Raw genomic sequence first — 18,326 nt, 5'->3', positions numbered from 1 at the left:
TGCCCGTCTCCTTAAAATAAATTCACTCTTTTGTTTACTTTGAAGCCCTATGAGCGTGTGGACGTCCAGTGTCATGCAACTTTTTTTATACTGTGCTTTTCTAAATAAACCTATGTTTCTATGAAAACTGAAGTTTTAGGTTTTTTGTGGCCCACATAAACGTAAACTTTGTTTATTTGGCCCGTGTTAGCCTTTGAGTTTGACATGCTTGACTTAGAGGCTTTCCCTCCACAGATAGGCAGAGAAATCTTGCGGGTGAAGCTGTGGAAAGGTGACTGATCTTCTCCGAGTCTGGGGCCTGAAGGGAACCTGCTCTGACACTGCTATATGGATACCTACATGGACTCTCCTCGTCGTATCTCACTCTCAGTGCTTATGGGAATCGGCTGATCTGGGCTCCGGTTCCATCACCTGTGATGTGCTTACGTTACAGGTTGGCGGCAGTCGAATTGCTAGCGTAGCATGCTAGGCACCTTACTATTATTATTATTTATTTTTAATACTGCATACCCTTCTGACTTTCATTACCCATTTTTTTTAGAAAAAAAGTAATCTTATCCTGTGGAGTGGAGTGTAGCGGCTGTTAGGCGGTAACTTTGGTACCAGTGATTACTTTAGATGCAGGTTTACCAGGTACAAGTTAATCTACCAGGTTCCTCCCTGCATATACGATCCTGTTTATTACTCATGTCTAGTATTTTGCCTGAGACTGAGGGTTCTGTTTAACATGTAACAGCTAGGCATATTTAGTTTGGCTTGTTATAAATATAAAAATGCTGTAATTCTGACATTGTCTGCTGTTCCCGATCCCAAACACTTCTGTAAAAATAATAATAATAAAAAAAAAAAAAAATAATAAGTGTGTGGGGTATGGGAGGGGGTGGGGGAATTATGTTATTTTTATTTTAAACTAACACAACCGAATTTAAAAAAAAATAATCTTAGAGAGACACTATAGTCACCAGAACCACTTCAGCTGTAGTGTAGTAGTTCTAGTGTCTATATCCTGTCTTTTTAATGTAAGCTCTGCCTTTACATTGCTGCCCAGCAGGGCCGTCTTTAAGGAGGGGCAAAAGGGGCAGCTGCCCCGGGCCCAGTTACTCCTGGGGGCCCTAAGGCAGCTGCCCCATGGGCCCCCTGCAGCACCTGAGGTAATCAGGGGCCACAGCCCTTTAATACTGCTCTGGACCTGGCCCCTGTAATATGGGGGTGGCTGACTACATACTCACAGCCATAGACATTCTATGTGTATACTCACAGCTAGCCCCCTCACACACTGCCCTGTGATCCCTTTTCTTCTCCGTGGCATGCTGGGAGGAAGGTCAGATCACTTCCTCCTCAGTGCCGCTGGGGAGGGGGCACACACCACATGGAGGAGAGTGCAAGTATTGTGAGGGAGAGGGACTGAGAAAGCTGATGGCAGACTCCCATCAGCCTGGGCCAGCAAGCTCTCACTGGACCCCTGGGAAGCCACCTTTCTGTACCCAAAAGGTAAGGAGACAGGAGGGTGGCTAAATATTGTTTGTTTTTTGTTTTGCTTATTTCTGATATCACTTGAAGTGTTGGTGTTTGTAATGTAACACACAGGGAATAAGTACATGTTAAAAATCCTAGAAGAACCTGACAGTTCCCTATTAAATATAAATTTAAAAAGTATTTATTTTAACATATTATTGCATCAAGTGTTATCAAAGGCTGTACACCATTTCCAAATGTCACTTTTGCCAAATTCTGGACCAGGGTATGAAAGAACAGAGTTGAGACATTATATTGGCCAAGGTTGCTGGGAGTTGCTGTCCAAGAGCTGCTAGAAGGCAGAGATTAAAATATGTAAATGTACACATATATGTGTGTGTATCTGGCTGTGTTTATGTCCTTGTGTGTATCTGGCTGTGTTTGTCTGTGTGTCAGTGTTTCTGTGTGTATGTATACCTGTGTATGTGTACTTGTGTGTCAGTGTGTATGTGTACCTGTGTGTGTGTTTGTGTGTGTGTGTGTCTGTATGTGTCGGTGTGTGTAAGTGTGCATCTGAGTGTGTGGTAATGCATACATCCCAGCATTTTAATGCCAATACAAATACACTCCTATATTCCATCTCTAGCACTGTACACATATACACCCCTGCATTTATACCTTTATGTATGAGTGTATCTGAGTGTGTGTGTGTGTGTGTGTGTATCTCTGTGTGTGGATGTGCCAGTGTGTGTGTGTGTGTGTGTGTGTATCAAAGTGCTTGTATCTGTTTGTCAAAGTGTTTGTATCTGTTTGTATCTGAGTGTGTGTGTGTGTGTATGAATGTGCCAGTATGTGTCAAGGTGTGAGCATGTGTCAGTGTGCTTATGTGTGTATCTGCGTGTTAATGTGTATGTGTGTTATAGAAATCACACAACATGCAAACAGACACCTGCAAACACAAACATTACATACAAACACACCAGTTTGCTGAAACACCAATACTACACACGAATGTACATATGCATTTAAAACACAACTCTACATCCAAACACCCCCTTGCATGCAAATACAAACATTACATACAAACACATTCCTGTAATAAAACGCTAAAATTATATACAAACACCAACTCTACACACAAAAGTACACCTGCATTTAAAAGCCAACACTACAGACAATCACACATCCCTGCATTCAAACGCAAACACTACACACAAGTACACCACTGCATTCCAATGGTAACAGTACATACAAATAGACCCCTACATGAACACATACACTCTATACAATAACATGCTGACATTCAATTGCACAAACACTGCTCAAAAATACAACCCTGCAAGGATAGTATATCACCAGCTGGCATAGCATCGCAGGAGTTGTATGACAGATGGGGATCTATCTTTTCTTTACTCTTGTGCTACAGGGCAGGCCTGAATTTTTGTTTGCACCAAGGCACTCTCTACATTAGTTTTGCCTCTAGGTTGGGGTGGAGGGAGTGATTGCATGCCCAGGGGGCCCAAGCAGATGCTTGCCCAGGGTCCAATCAATATTAAAGACGGCCCTGCTGCCCAGTAACCCTTTTAGTGGCAGTCACTAGAGGTGATTCCTAGTCCAGTGCTGCACGATGTGCAACATCTACATTCTCACACTCTGCATGGAGGCGCTGAATGGACCCCATAGATATGCATTTTTCTGCAGACGTGCTATAGCAATTCTATGGGAGAGCATTGGCTTGGCTATGACTATCAGGAGCCATGGAAAAGGTGAGAGAAAAAGGGGAGTAGTAACACCTATCCCATGCGATCAGAGGGGGGACGGTCACCTAAACAGACACACATTTACTCATATCCTCACAAATTGGTATTTTTGTTTTAATTTAAGTTCACGCAGCCTGCTACTTTTGGGAGAGCTGGAGTGGATCCTTTCCCTAGGGTCCAGTGGAGCTGCTGTAATCTTCAACCTTTTCCAGCTCTATTCCTTCAAGTGCTGTTTAGTGACATCATATCCCGGCCTCAAAGCAGGGTGCACAAGGGAGCAGAAGATTACTATTATTATAATTATTATTGCCATTACTATAGCGCCAACAGATTCCGTAGTGCTTTACAATATTATGAGAGGGGGGATGTAACTATAAATAGGACAATTACAAGAAAACTTACAGGAACGATAGGTTGTAGAGGGCCCTGCTCAAACAAGCTTACAGTCTATAGGTCACATCTCTCTCGCCGACCGGCTCCATTTTTTTTCTCTCTCTCTCTCTCCCGACCGCATCGCTGAACGGACTTACAAAAGTACAGATTTCAATAGATAAATCTAATAAAAAATAACCTTCTTACACCCCCCCCTCCCCCCCCAAGCTTTCACTCAGACAACCTGTCCTGTTCCTTCCTTGTTGATTGGTTCGGTGGAGCTAAACTCAAGGTCCTTCTCATTGAGCTGCATTGTGAAGTCTATGGTTGTACAGCCCTAGAAAGTCTGGGTTTTTAAGAACAGAGATTAATTTAAGAGCTTATATTTTGGAGAACTATTCGGTCTATTCCAAAATATTAAAATTAATGTTTTAATCATTCGCCTGTCTAGCTTCCTTTATTACAAATTCCCTATACTCTGTTTTCTTAAGGTGCAAAAAACAAACAAACAAAAAAAACAAGCAGTCATTACAACTAAAGTTCCCATGTGGTAAAAAGGTATGCAGTGACACTAAAATAAAAAATAAAAAAAAATGAGTATTTTATTATGCACAATAACAGAACCTAGCATAAAAAGGGACACATTTGAATGTTTTTAAATAATAACACCTCAGTAATCTGTGCTGTTAGGTTTTAAATAAGCCCACAAATTCTGAATCTTGTTATGAAGACTATTACAGAGCAGTCAGGTTCAGTACAGAACAGACAGTAAAATACGACATCACAAAATTACACTAGATAGCGATGGGGGGGAAATACAGATTTATTTTGGGGGATCCGTATTGATGCCATATTTTTCTTTGAGAAGTTTAAGCTGTTCCTCTTTTTTCTTTGTATCCATCTTCTGGAAAGCCTGTAAATAAAATGGTTAAATAATTAAAACCTTAAGCCTTGTGTTTTTCTATTACAAGTAATCAAACTGAATCATTAAAATTAAATATGAGTAAGTATGCAGAACCAGAACCTCCCACCCACATGCACAAAAATGGAAAATTGTTGTGCTTTCCTCAAGATCAGGGTTCTGCAAACTCTAGATGTTGCTGAACTACAACTCCCATGATTCTCTGGCTATTTCATTCAAAGAGTCATTAGAGTTGTAGTTCAGCCATATCTGGAGGACCAGAGTTTGGAAACCCCAGCTCTAGATTGGCAAGATGGATGAAACAATCTAGTTAGCTATATTTAAAGAGGTGACTATATTAAAAAGGAAAAATGACCATAACAAGAAGACAGTCTTAAATCAGAGGGGCAAAGGTTTAAAAATAATATCAGGAAGTATTACTTTACTGAGAAGGTAGTGAACACATGGAATAGCCTTCCAACTGAAGTGGTAGAGGTTAACACAGTGAGGGAGTTTAAGCATGCGTGGTAAAGGCATAAGGCTATCCTAGATATAAGATCAGGCCAGGGACTAATGAAAGTATTCAGATAAATTGGGCAGACTAGATTAGCCGAATGGTTATTATCTGCCATCACATTCTATGTTTCTATGCTTCTATGTAACTACTTAAGTCAGAGCTCATTCGTGATGGTGGTTTAATTTTCAGCTACTGGGATATTTCACAGAACAAAAACAATTAAATTGAACACAAAAAAATACAAAATTTTAAAAAGGTGAAATACTAAAAAGGTCCACTCGACACACATATGAAGAGTGTGTCCTCTTTTTTTATTTTGGCATTTTAATAAATTGAAGTGGCTGGGTCACATATAAAAACTTTCTTTACACCACACCTTCCTTTTTACCCCAAAATGTCTCCTTTCCATATTTCTTTTCCCCAAATCATCCCCTTTATTTAGAACTATGCTAATATTAACATAACGTCACTGTCTTCTCCTACCCGAGTATTTGAGTTAGACTTGGGCTCCGCCAAAATGATAATTTTGACGGACAAAAAAAAGTTTTGTCAAAGTCCAATTTCACACTATGTATGATCTGTTTAGTAGATAACTCATTTTGGTATGCACATGGCAATCCAACAAGATATAGAGAACTATCAACTAAAAAGTTTAAAGACCAAAATTACGAATAGCCTTTCCTTTTTTACATTTGGATCTTTCAGACTATGTTACTAATACCAAGTAAAAAACACTTTGTATTAGTAAATAAGTGAGGTGAAATCCTCCATCCTGCCTCTACCCACTGTGCCACGAGTAGGGGCATGTCTACTAATGGCTGATATAATGAAAAAAAAAGGGACAGGGCAGCTATTTTGAGCATGCCATGCCAGGAATATATTACAATCTACTGAGGTATCCTTACAGAAATATATGTCTTACCCTGTTTGCGTTGTAGTACAATACAACCAAGTATCTGTTACAAACATTGAAACCAGAGAGATGATCGCAGGCATTTTTGGCGTCAAATATATCTTCATAAACCACATACGCTGTTCCTCTGGTCTCTGGTGTGTTTCCACTGTTAATGAGAAAAAAATAAGTAAAGTTTAATCTACAGTCTTCAACAACCCCGATCACTAAGAACTTGTATGCTATTTATTGCAGCCCTGGACTGCATGTTTTTTTGTTTTTTTTTAAAGGATTACTTCTGTGATTTGATGTGATTATAGAGCTTCGAGTCTACATTTACATTGTTGCACTATTAAATGCACCTTCTTCAGCATCATTAGCCAGCAGAGAACAGGGATTCCAGGATAGGTAACATCAATTCTATGCATATTAGGTCTGACGCACAGCATGCTTGGAAAAGGAATCAATGGCTGCATGGCTAACCTAGTCATTTCCTCAACTTGTCCTCCCTGGCATCTCGCTCTCCAGTAGGGTGGAGTAACATGACCAGGGGAGGATTTAGCTGCAGGGACAATTTGGCCTTGGCTTTAAAACCTTGCTCATAATAAGTATCTAGACCAGGGGTAGGCAACCTACGGCACTCGAGGTGTCTTTGCACGGCACTCAAGGCTGCTAGAGCCAAACAGGCTCTGGCCTATCAGGGGTCCTAATAAAACTTCAGATATCTGCTAATACAAAGAGGCGGTGAAGGACAATCCTCAATTTAAGCATTGCATCCAGGGCCACCATCAGAAATTGAGGGGCCCCTAACACAGCTCAAGGTCTGGACCCCCGTGTGCCCGCCTCCAAATCCTGCCCATAGGAATACACACACACGGACACAGAAAGATACACACATACTAACAGACACAAATACTGAAACAGACATACACACATATAGACACATACACAGATACACACTGATGTTCATACATACATATTGACATAGATACACATAAATACATACGGACATACATACATAATGGCATACATACTGATATATATACATACAGACATATACACACACACACATATATATATATATACACATACACAGATACATACAGACATACACACACACACACACATACTGACATACACACACACACACAGACATACTGACAAACACACATACCTCATTTATTAGCCACCCTCCTCTTACCTTTAAGTTTCAGGAGGGTGGCTGGGGATGATGGGAGTGGATGCCTCTGGCATCCCTGTCCTCTGCTCTGCTCTCCTCTCCCTTTCCCCTGTGTGGAGTGAGCTGGGAGGAAGTGACCGGCCAATTTTTTTAAAGGGGCCCGGTCGCGCAATTACCCGGCCTCAGCACTGACCGGGCCCCGAAGATATAGGGCCCATCGGGTGGCCCTAAATGCCCTAGGCATAAATGCCCGGCCTCAGCACTGACCGGGCCCCGAAGATATAGGGCCCATCGGGTGGCCCTAAATGCCCTAGGCACAACTAAATTCGGACACCCCCAAAATCTAAATTTGCTTCCCCCTCCCAATTCATGTCAAGGCCACTTTTTTGACTGACAGACACATGCCCTCATTGATACATGTACTGATATACACTCACTGACAGATACAGTCATTCGCACACACTGTTTAACCAACACATACTTTCACTGACAGACACACACACTCAGATACACATAAAATGATATACACACACTGACACACTCACAGGCACACCCATTATGACTGAAAGAAACACACACTTACACATTGACTGCTACACTCACTCACAGTAAGATGGACAGCCCCAGAACACGAAGCGAACAAAGCATTTGTCTGGGAGCTCGGGGTGGCATTTTTTGGCGCCCCCCTTGAAAGTGCCGCCCTAGGCAAATGCCTTGTTTGCCTTGTGGTAAATACATCCCTGGCCCCGGTGCAGATGCACCTGCGGCAGTTTTGCCGCTCCACTTGGGGCTCGAGCGGCCGGGCCCGTGACAACCATTATGGTTGTCACGCCCTGATTGCATCACTTAGAGGAAGTGATCTCCGATCACTTTCCCCCAGCACTTGTGAATGGGAATCCACAACGTAGTAAAGCAGCCCGCAGCTGTTGTTGCAGCTCCTGTCCTTGACCTGTACCTGGCCAGCCTGGTCCCCACTGGGGACCCCAGGGTAGCCGCCCACACTGCTAGATATACACAGACCTGCAGAATAACCCACCCTTCATACAAATAATAAGAACAGCCCACAAACAAACATACACACAATCCGCACAAACGTAACCCGCTAACAATCCACATACATGCACACAACCCCACATGCAGCCTCTCACATACAATACCCCAAACAGCCCCCACCCACTACCAAACACACAATGTGACATATCCATCCACACAATTCCACAAGCAGCCTTCATACATAGCCCACATTCATATGTATCATACACGATACCATAAACTACTCCTGAATATATACACACAAATACGATACAAAGCAACTGCAGTAACAATAACACAAGCAGAATACGGCAGCATACACACCTCAATAAAAATAAAATAGGACCGACATGCTACAGGACATCACAATTCTATATTGGCACAGTGCTGCTAAAAGGTTGCCTACCCCTGATCTAGACTTTCAAATTCATCTTCATAACAAGAATGAAACAACTCCTCCAGGTATCACAAGCCATAGTGAGGCTTCTATTAGCATATCAAATCACTACTTTTTTCATGCATCATATGCTTAATAAGAGAGTTTGGGTGTTGAGGAGAACACACATTGTATGTACTAAATCCCATTACATTGAGCTTTATGAATGCAAACAGCAGCTCCTAAAACCCTTGATTTCTCAGACTAGAACAATTTCAGATGACTACAAACAGGTTCTATGGAGTATTTCTAGAGTAAATAAAAAAAGAAAAAAAAAAGAAAAAGGCAAACACTGCGGTCTGGAGGGAGGGATAGAAGGGAGAGCTTTTGAAGCATAACATATTATTTAAATAAATGTTTTTTTTTTAAATCATCCATAGCACCAAGTCTGTTGGTGCCTGGGGTGTCTCGTTAACCCCTTAAGGACACGACATGTGTGACATGTCATGATTCCCTTTTATTCCAGAAGTTCGGTCCTTAAGGGGTTAAACACATTTACATGAATAGGTTAAAGTGATAAATATAGTCACCAAAACAATGTTAGCTTAATAAAGCAGATTTTGTGTATAGATCATGCATCCGAAGTCTCACGGCTCAATTCTCTATCGATAAGGAGTTAAATCACTTTTGTTTCTGTCTATACAGCCATAGCCATAGCCCTGTCTGTGACTGACAGCCTGCATGAAAAAAATAATTTCATTCTCAATCAGATGTTAATTTATGGTAGAAGGTTTTTGTTTTGTTTTTTAATCTCTTCTATAAATTGAATTTTAAATCACATACAGGAAGCTCCTGCAGGGTCTAGCAAGGTATAAACAGTTAAGGTGATGGGAAATTCTAAATTAAAGAGTCTGTTGTCCACTCTCAAATGTGGCGCAATATACCCCCCCCCCCCAAGGGTTATGGAACATGCTAACAGTTAAATAGTCTGCCATGTGACCAGACTATGTTTATGAGTCATCTAAACCATTGTTGTGCTTTTCATTTAAAGAAACACACTCATTTTCCTGACACTAGATCATCCTTGGGACCCACAACCTCAGGGCCCCCCTCCCGTGGAGCTGAAGGTTAGAACCCCTTCAGCAACTTACCTTAATCCAGCGCCGCGCTCCCTCGGCGCTGGTGACCTCTCCTACCCCGCCGACGTCAGCTCCCGTGTGGAGCGGAATGCGCGGCAAGAGCTGCACGCACATTTAAACAGTCCGTAGGAAAACATTTCTTAATGCTTTCCTATGGACGTTCTGCACGCTGGATGCGAATTTCTTATCCAGCGTCGCAGATGCGCCTCTAGCGGCTGTCAAGAAGACAACCACTGGAGGCTGGATTAACCCCAAATGTAAACATAGCAGTTTCTCTGACTTATGTTTACATCTGAAGGGTTAAAACCTGAGGAACCTGGCACCCAGACCATTTCATTGCGCTGAAGTGGTCTGGGTGATTATAGCATCCCTTTAAGCTAAAGTTCTTATGGTGACTATGGTGTCCCTTTAAGGAAAGAAAACATTGTTTAATTGAAGTACTAGCTTTAATATAGTTCTGCAATTTAATATATTGTAATAAAACTGCAATATTGTGCACTAGGGTGAAAAAGCATTACCCTGAATGTACGTGAATGGCTGCTCCTGATATTTTAATAGACATTTTATAAATCCAGAGAGAAATGAATGCCTCCAACGTTCACATCCAACCTCAAATAAAGTGAGTTAATACGTCTTTGTTAAGCAGAGGCAGTGAATAGAGCTATGCATTTAATACGCTGTGACATGTATTTGAAAGTATATGTTGTAAAACACAATTTAATGGTGTAAACACCCCCGCACACAAACACATTCATGATTAGGTTTACCCGGTTAGAGAAAAACATTACCGTGTATTACAATACATGACTGGAAGGGTTTGTATGATTGAAAATTGCATTTGTGCCATTATATTAATGTTCAAGTGGCAGCAAATTGTGTTGCTAAGCAACAACCATTCCACCCACTGTGGCTTCTAACAGGCTGTATAGTTGGGAATTTTTCTGTTTAATCAAGGAATGGATATATTGCATATTTTCCAAGTGATTAGGTTTCCTATAATATTTATATCCTAACAATAGTGGGCTTTAACAACATTAGGACATTACGGAACGTCTTAACGTTTTGGACCAGGGAGACCCAGATATCAACAGATACCGGGTCCCCAAGCCTAATTAAAGAGCTGTGTGCAACACTCATGCTGAAAACACCATGAGATGGCCATCATAGAGCGCTTTCTACTGTTTTAGCAGTGAAATGCCTGTGCTGATTTTAGCAGAGGGAATTCCTCAGTTAGGGTAACTGTAGGATAACAGCTAATGCTTGATAGTTACAGGTGGAGAGTTTCTAGCAGACTGCTCATTCAGACGCCTATCACCATGACCAGTTAAAATCATTGAAGTGGCCACAGTGGTTGGAGTAACCCTTTAAATCCATCGCCGTTAGTAGTCTCTTCACTGCACTATGCCCTGAGCCTGGTTAACAATCAAATATCAGGACATTGTCCAATTAAATGCTTCTCATGTAGAAGCATCGTGCACCTTGAGAGAATGAGTGGCTTTCAAATTAGATCAATGATTCTCTATGAGAAGGTGTGAACGAGACACTGCATTCATGAGTGGTGAGCGGATTGTCAGTTCAGCTCGCCGCTCAAATTTCCCAGAGTAAAGCTCTGGATCGGATCGTTGATTACATGAGCACACAACAGTGAGCATCACAGCATACAAATACTTGTTTTCAATTAACATCAGTCCAATTGCATCGACATCATGATGTCACCGTATGATTGGGTATGCAAAACAGGAAATTTAACTAAAGGTTCACCGATCAGAGGGCTTGGGGACAATCTGCTAATCAAGCCTTATAAAAAGATTCCTTCTTAAAGGAAACTATGAACTTATGGCATGAACTATAACAACTCCAAATTAGACAAAATTGTAATAGGACTCTGTCCTTAAAGGAAAACTATAGTCACCAAAACAACATTAGCTTGCACATATGGTGCATAAGGAGTTCAAAACCCCTTCCATCACTTACATAATTCCAGGGACGAGCGCCACAATTGGATTAGGACTTGTGTAATGCTTTCCTATGGGGTTTCGGGTGACGTTGGATGTCCACATGCATAGCCATTAGAGGTGGAGTTAAGCCTGCAATGCAAGTATTGCAGTATATCAAAAACGGCAATAATTCCAATTGCAGGATTAAAAGGCCTGGGACACTGCAACCAGACCACTTGAATGAGCTGTAGTGGTCTGGGTGCCTAGTGTCCCATTAAGCATTTAGGGTATATAGATCATACTCATGCAGTCTCACTATTCAGTTTGTTTGCCATTTAGGAGTAAAATCACTTTGTTTATGCAGCCCTATGCACACCTCCCAGCATGTGACTGCCACAGTCTTACTAAACACTTCCTGTAAAGACCAATTTAATATTTACTTCCTGTATAGCAAATGATGTTTAATTTAGAATGGAGTGGTTAATACAGGGCTGGACAAATTTGCTTTGAATCTAGGAACCAGGTTTTTCAATGTCAAAAATACAATTCTTAAATGGACACTATAGTCACCAGAACCACTACAGCTTAATGTAGTTGTTCTTGTGTCTATAACCTGTCCCTCCACACACTTTTCTCTGAAAAGGCAGGGTTTACATTGAAAAAGTAGTATTTACATTGTTGCCTAGTAACACTTCTAGTAAAAGTCACTCAGACAGCCCCTAGAGTGCATTCTGGATCAGTGCTGCAAAGTACGCAGCACCTATGTTTAGTGTCTCCACGCTCTGCATGGAGGCGCTGTATGTTCCCCATAGAGATGCATTCATTCAATTCATCTCTATGAGGAGATGCTGATTGGAGCAGCATGGTGTTTTGCCACACATGCGCAATAGCCTCCCGATGCTTTACTATGGGAAAGCATTGGACTGGCTGAGATCGCAGTCATGGAAGCAGGGCCAGCTGTGGTGAGACCACCACAGCGTGGAGGGAAAAAGGTGAGTAAAATCCCCTTACCCGTGTGATTGGAGGGGGACCGGTCACCTAAACACACACACACACACTGACACACATACTCAAATTCACTGACACACACACACTCACTGCAACAACAACACACATTAAGATGACAACCCAGCGTCCCAACCTGGAGCTGGAGTAGTTTGGCTTTACCTGGGGTCCAATGGGGCTTCAGTCATCTCCCTGTTCTGCTCCATAGAACGCTGTTTAGTGATGCCCGGGCCGGATATTGCGGCTCCCGGCATATCTGGAGGACGCGCGAGGGAGCAGAGCAGGGAGGTTACAGCTACCTTGCCCATCTGCCTCAATCTTCCAGGAGCCTGCCGCCCATGCGCACAGCCCATGCTCTTCATCAGCTGACTGGCTGACCAAATGCCATGCTCTTTATGAGCTGACCGGCCGGCTGCCTGCCTCTACGGCTGAATGGGCCAACAAATCCCAGACGCCAGGACTAAAATCCTAGTCGCCATGGCGCCTGGGATTTGTCGAGCCCTGTGCTAATAGCATGCTAGACCCTGCAGGAGCCCCAGATGTACGTAAAGTAAAATTTACAGAGCAAGAGCTAATAACATTTAAAGTTTGTTACATCTGATTGAAAATGAAACCATTTTGTTTTCTTGCAGACTGTGTCAGTCATGGCCAGGGGAGGCGTGGCTAGCGTTACATGGACAGAAATAAAAGTGTTTTAGCTATTAAATGGCAGTGAATTGAGCAGTAAAACGTCAGAGGCATGATCTATACAACTAAACTGCTTTATTCAGACCGTTTCTACTGTTTTCCCTTTAAGGAATAAATAAATAAAAATACTGTAAATGAGTCTGATCCATTCAGGAGTATCCATGTAAGATAATGTGTCTCCCACACACTCTAATTATTAAAAAAAAAATATATATATATACATACACACACATATGTATTCTGTCAAATCTACCAATAATTGTCTGTTTAAAAGGATTATTTGGTCAAAACATGCACAAGAAATATTCAATGAGGATAAAGAGTAAACATACACTCTGATCTGTCGAATAGGTCCATATTTGCCAAAGATATCGTACATTTCTTCACCAGTTATTTTATAAGGCAAGTTCCTGATATATAAAATCCTATTCACTTCAGGTGGTAAGCGAATCTGAAATAAAAAGAAATTATAATGAAAGCAGTGAATACTACAAAACACCATGCATGAAAGATAAAGTTATAAATAAATAAAAACAGAAACCAATGCTATTTTAGAGGGTCCACAATGTTTGGAACAGTGACACTAGATAGATCCTAGGCACCCCAGGAAGAATTTAATGAAGATAATTGGATCTTCATGACATGCACTAATGTTATACACCACCTCCCCCCCGGAACCAAGCTGTCACTGAGAGTTAGCTTCACATGTTAATTATCACAATTAGGCGCCCAAACATTTTTTTTATTATTATTTTTTTTATTTATTTATTTCAAAGTCCAAATTGGAAATCACTTAAATGTGGGTTTTATTTTTGTAGATCTTAACATCAGTAACCAATCAATGGCTAAAATTGTTTTTATAAATGTGATTTAAAAAATAAAATAAATAGGAAAAAGGGAAGGGGGTGGATGGAAAATCACAGCTATTTAGTATGCATCATATTATACATCATCACAAACTCCCTGTCCAAAACGTTTACATACTGGCTGATTACTTCCTCTAATTGTTAGTCATTTTCTGACAAAAAGATTATTAAGGAAAGTCATAAATTGAGGCCAGAATCAAACACAAGGAAAATAAATTAAGCACTGCCCTCTCCCGGAGAAGACAAGCTATACAATACCCAGATGTCAGACAGGAAATGTGTTTAGTCAATATAAAGTGGCACTGTGATGCTTTCATTCCCCCAAAGATCCCCCTCCCCCCCTTATCTACCACCACCACAGGCAGCATGTTAGTACCCGATGGGACAAGGTGAAGGGAGATACTGTCATGCAATAATCTGCACCTGTGTGTCTTAGGGTTACTCCAATAAAAGCAAACACTGTTCACCCCAAATAAACCCTTAAACTTATGGTTAAAAAAAAAAAAAAAAAACTTGCCTATGTTCTAGGGGCCAATTTTGCCCTCAGCCCAATCCTCCTCCGCTAAAGTCCCTCTGTATTGCTGGATGGGTGTGGGCTGATGTCCGATATCCAATATGAACAGAGCGGATATTAACCACCCTGGAACTCTTATTCTGGGCTTGCTAATAACAGTCCAATGAACCCACCGGAGGTTGACTTATGCCTCCAGCAGCATAGGGATGAAACTCTGTACGTGCAGTGTTTTATAGAGAAAATGCTGCACATTCAGACTTCAGCAATCAGCACCATGGCCACTTTAAAATACTGAAGTAGTCACTGTGCTTGGAGTAACCCTTTAACCATCTAATAGATAAAGTTGCCAGGAGCAGTACCATCTTTCTACACTCGTATCCCACAATATCTTCATGTTAAAGCACACAGATGTCATGGACAACTGTAAATTTTCATATTGAAAATGCTTATCCCCATAAGCAGTAGCAAGTGATGGCAGATAAAAATACCAAGATATGGCAATTAACAGGATATATGCCCACTGACCCATTTAAAAAAACCCAAAAAAACACACAACAACTGTACATAAGACACATCATTCCTTAACTTTGTTGTATTTGATCTTTTAAAGGCAAGTATGACTTGGCAGTCCTAAAATGCACATAGTAGCGAGCTACTCTACAAATTAATGACATGGACCTCAAAAACACTTGACACTTTAACAAGGAAGTGCCTCTAGTAGTTGGCAGTCTGAAATCTACTATAAGTACGTGCTCATACAAACATAATTTGTGTTTTTGATGAACAGCAATGTTCTTCACTTTCCGATAAAAGAGACAGTATCTATTAACCAAAACCACTACAGTGAAACCACCACAAACCCCCCCCCCCTCCCTCCCCAAATGTTGTAGAAGGGGTTGTCTAAAATGCAACCAAACATTCAGTATCTCCTCCCTCTGCATGCAGACACTGAACTTTCCTCATAGAGATTCATTGATTCAATTAATCTCTATGAGGAGATGCTGATTGGCCAGGGCTGTGTTTGAATCATGCTGGCTCTGCCCCTGATCTGCCTCTTTGTCAGTCTCAGCCAATCCTATGGGGAAGCACTGTGGTTGGATCAGGCCCCCCACTTCTGATGATGTCAGCAGACTGCTTGGTTATTTTAGACAAACAGCATGCAGAGTTACAGCTTCTGGCTTGAATACAGTAAGATTTTTACTATATTTATGGAGGCATGAGGGGCTAGATGGTGGTTTTAACACTATAGGGTCAGGAATACATGTTTCTTTATGAATTGCTGGGGCACATAACAAATTAAGTGCACCCCCCGGTTTTCTGACTGCTGGGAGCGTGAACCCCCGAAATGTTATAACTGTGTCAAATGCCCTAGAAACCGGCACTTTTATAAAGTGTGAAACAGGACACACTCAACCTATAAAGCACTTCAGCAAAAGTAAAGGTCCAGTAAAGGCACCCAGACATCAGCACAATGAGTGGCCCTGTTGATTTAGCCCTTCAGTGTAAAACATTGCCACTTTGAAGAAACAGCAATGTTTACATTGAAAGGTTAAAAACATGTCCATCGACTCTCTTCCTGACAGCAGCTTTTGATTGGAGTGCAACATTTTGGCACACATGACTATCCCGTCCTCTAAGATAAGCCATGAATTGAACGAGACAGCGGAACCAATCAGCAGTCATTCTGATGAAGACGGAGTTGGAGCGGAGATGTCTCTGCACTGGAAATGTTGAGTAATCGTTATTAAACGTAACTTTTTAAATTGTGGGTAGTGAACAAATATCACAACATAAGGAAACTTATAGTCCTGAAAAAAAATATTTTGGGGGGGACTAGAGGTTTCCGGTATAGTGTTTTAAGGAATTAAAGTGTTCCTTTAACCCACAACAGTCCACACTCCACCCTTATACTCACTGCTACAGTAAAGTTCACACCTGAAAGCCTCCCTTACGGATACTCCATGTCTCTGAAAGAGCTCACTTAAATGTGTAAGACATAAACCCTTAAGAATGTTGCCCAAAATGTAGATCCCCAGACTTTTTGAAAACTACAGCTACCATGATGCTTTGTCATTCTAAAGGCATGCAAAGCATTGTGGGGGGTTGTAGTTCTACATCTGGGGGCTCTATCTTTCGGGCTGTCATGTTTTAAATCCCCCCCCCCCCCCCAGGTGAATAAAGTTTGGATACATTGTGACTGAGGTCCTGGCATTGTTATTACCCCGGGGTCCTGGCATTGTTATTACCCCGGGGACCTGGCATTGTTATTACCCAGGGGGCCTGGCATTGTTATTACCCAGGGGGCCTGGCATTGTTATTACCCAGGGGGCCTGGCATTGTTATTACCCAGGGGGCCTGGCATTGTTATTACCCAGGGGGCCTGGCATTGTTATTACCCAGGGGGCCTGGCATTGTTATTACCCAGGGGGCCTGGCATTGTTATTACCCAGGGGGCCTGGCATTGTTATTACCCAGGGGGCCTGGCATTGTTATTACCCAGGGGGCCTGGCATTGTTATTACCCAGGGGGCCTGGCATTGTTATTACCCAGGGGGCCTGGCATTGTTATTACCCAGGGGGCCTGGCATTGTTATTACCCAGGGGGCCTGGCATTGTTATTACCCAGGGGGCCTGGCATTGTTATTACCCCGGGGGCCTGGCATTGTTATTACCCCGGGGTCCTGGCATTGTTATTACCCCGGGGTCCTGGCATTGTTATTACCCCGGGGTCCTGGCATTGTTATTACCCCGGGGTCCTGGCATTGTTATTACCCCGGGGTCCTGGCATTGTTATTACCCTGAGAGCCAGGAGATAAGTCCATCTATCAGCAGCATGTAGCTCAGGCATAAGCAACCTTCGGCACTCCAGATGTCTTGGACTACACCTCCCATGATGCTTTGCCAGCATTCTGGGTGTAAGAGCATTATGGGGGATGTAGTCCACAATATCTGCAGTGCCGAAGGTTGCCTATCCCTGTATTACAGGCAGCCAGGATACCCAGCTCTACCCTCTGATGCTAAACATTAAATTCGGGCGGTATTATCCGAGCTGTGTCCGGTTGGCTCTGACTCGGAGTTTAGTAAATATCGCCGCTCAGTGATCACAGGCAGAGTAAACACGCCACTGGTGACACTCTCTCTCCCTCGCGAGACATTGGCCGGTATGTACTTACATTCGCACGTTTCGCCGCTTGCATCGCCATCGTGACCGTCCAGAGTGGGATTCACACCAACACCAGCAGATCCAGCGAGCGAACACTGGGCGCACAGGAAGTGACGTCTCCGCCAGCCGCCCGTGACTTCCGCCGCCGAGTGCTATACACTAGAGTGGACTGTGTAACGCCGCCTAGTGCTATACACTAGAGTGGAGCGTATACCGCCACCGAGTGATATACACTAGAGTGGACTGTGCAACGCCGCCGAGTGCTATACACTAGAGTGGACTGTCAACTGGTGAACCTCAGAAAGCCCACTATCAGGGTTGTGCTTGGTACCGCGATGAGACTAATAAAAGGGCTATGGAAATATATCCTACAGAATGGGAAGCGGAATCTGGCGAATTGGCTTCTACGTAGATTTTTTTTAAAAATGCATTGGGCTTCAAAATGGATGCATCGAAGGAAAACAAAATACACCTGACTCTTTGGTGGTGAGAGGTGTTTGGAGAATGACAAAGCTGTTAATTATAAGTAAA

At 42.4% G+C, this 18,326-nt stretch overlaps 1 protein-coding gene across 1 annotated transcript; it reads right to left on the bottom strand.

Annotated features, from left to right (window-relative positions):
• Window positions 1-4,237: 4,237 nt before the first annotated feature.
• On the bottom strand, window positions 4,238-17,938 carry SF3B6 (splicing factor 3b subunit 6). The gene is made up of 4 exons (XM_063442112.1): window positions 17,806-17,938; window positions 13,586-13,704; window positions 5,928-6,066; window positions 4,238-4,500 (listed from the first exon to the last, which is right to left on the bottom strand). Exons 1-4 carry the CDS (start codon window positions 17,833-17,835, stop codon window positions 4,411-4,413), a joined length of 378 nt encoding a protein of 125 aa, XP_063298182.1. The 5' UTR covers window positions 17,836-17,938; the 3' UTR covers window positions 4,238-4,410.
• Between the last annotated feature and the right edge of the window lie 388 nt (window positions 17,939-18,326).

The sequence above is a fragment of the Pelobates fuscus genome, chromosome 2, assembly GCF_036172605.1.
Source record: "Pelobates fuscus isolate aPelFus1 chromosome 2, aPelFus1.pri, whole genome shotgun sequence".
NCBI lineage: Eukaryota > Metazoa > Chordata > Amphibia > Anura > Pelobatidae > Pelobates > Pelobates fuscus.
Note: the sequence above shows the minus strand (reverse complement) of the source record. Positions and strands in the feature narration are given on the sequence as shown.

What these genes read in the sequence shown, in the direction of transcription:
- SF3B6 (XM_063442112.1), bottom strand. Translation starts at nt 17,835, where the DNA reads ATGGCGATGCAAGCGGCGAAACGTGCGAAT. An exon ending in CCTATTCGACAGATCAGAGT is followed by an intron (nt 6,067 to 13,585) that starts GTATGTTTACTC and finishes TCTCATTAACAG; the next exon opens with TGGAAACACACCAGAGACCA. An exon ending in TGTACTACAACGCAAACAGG is followed by an intron (nt 4,501 to 5,927) that starts GTAAGACATATA and finishes TTTTATTTACAG; the next exon opens with GCTTTCCAGAAGATGGATAC.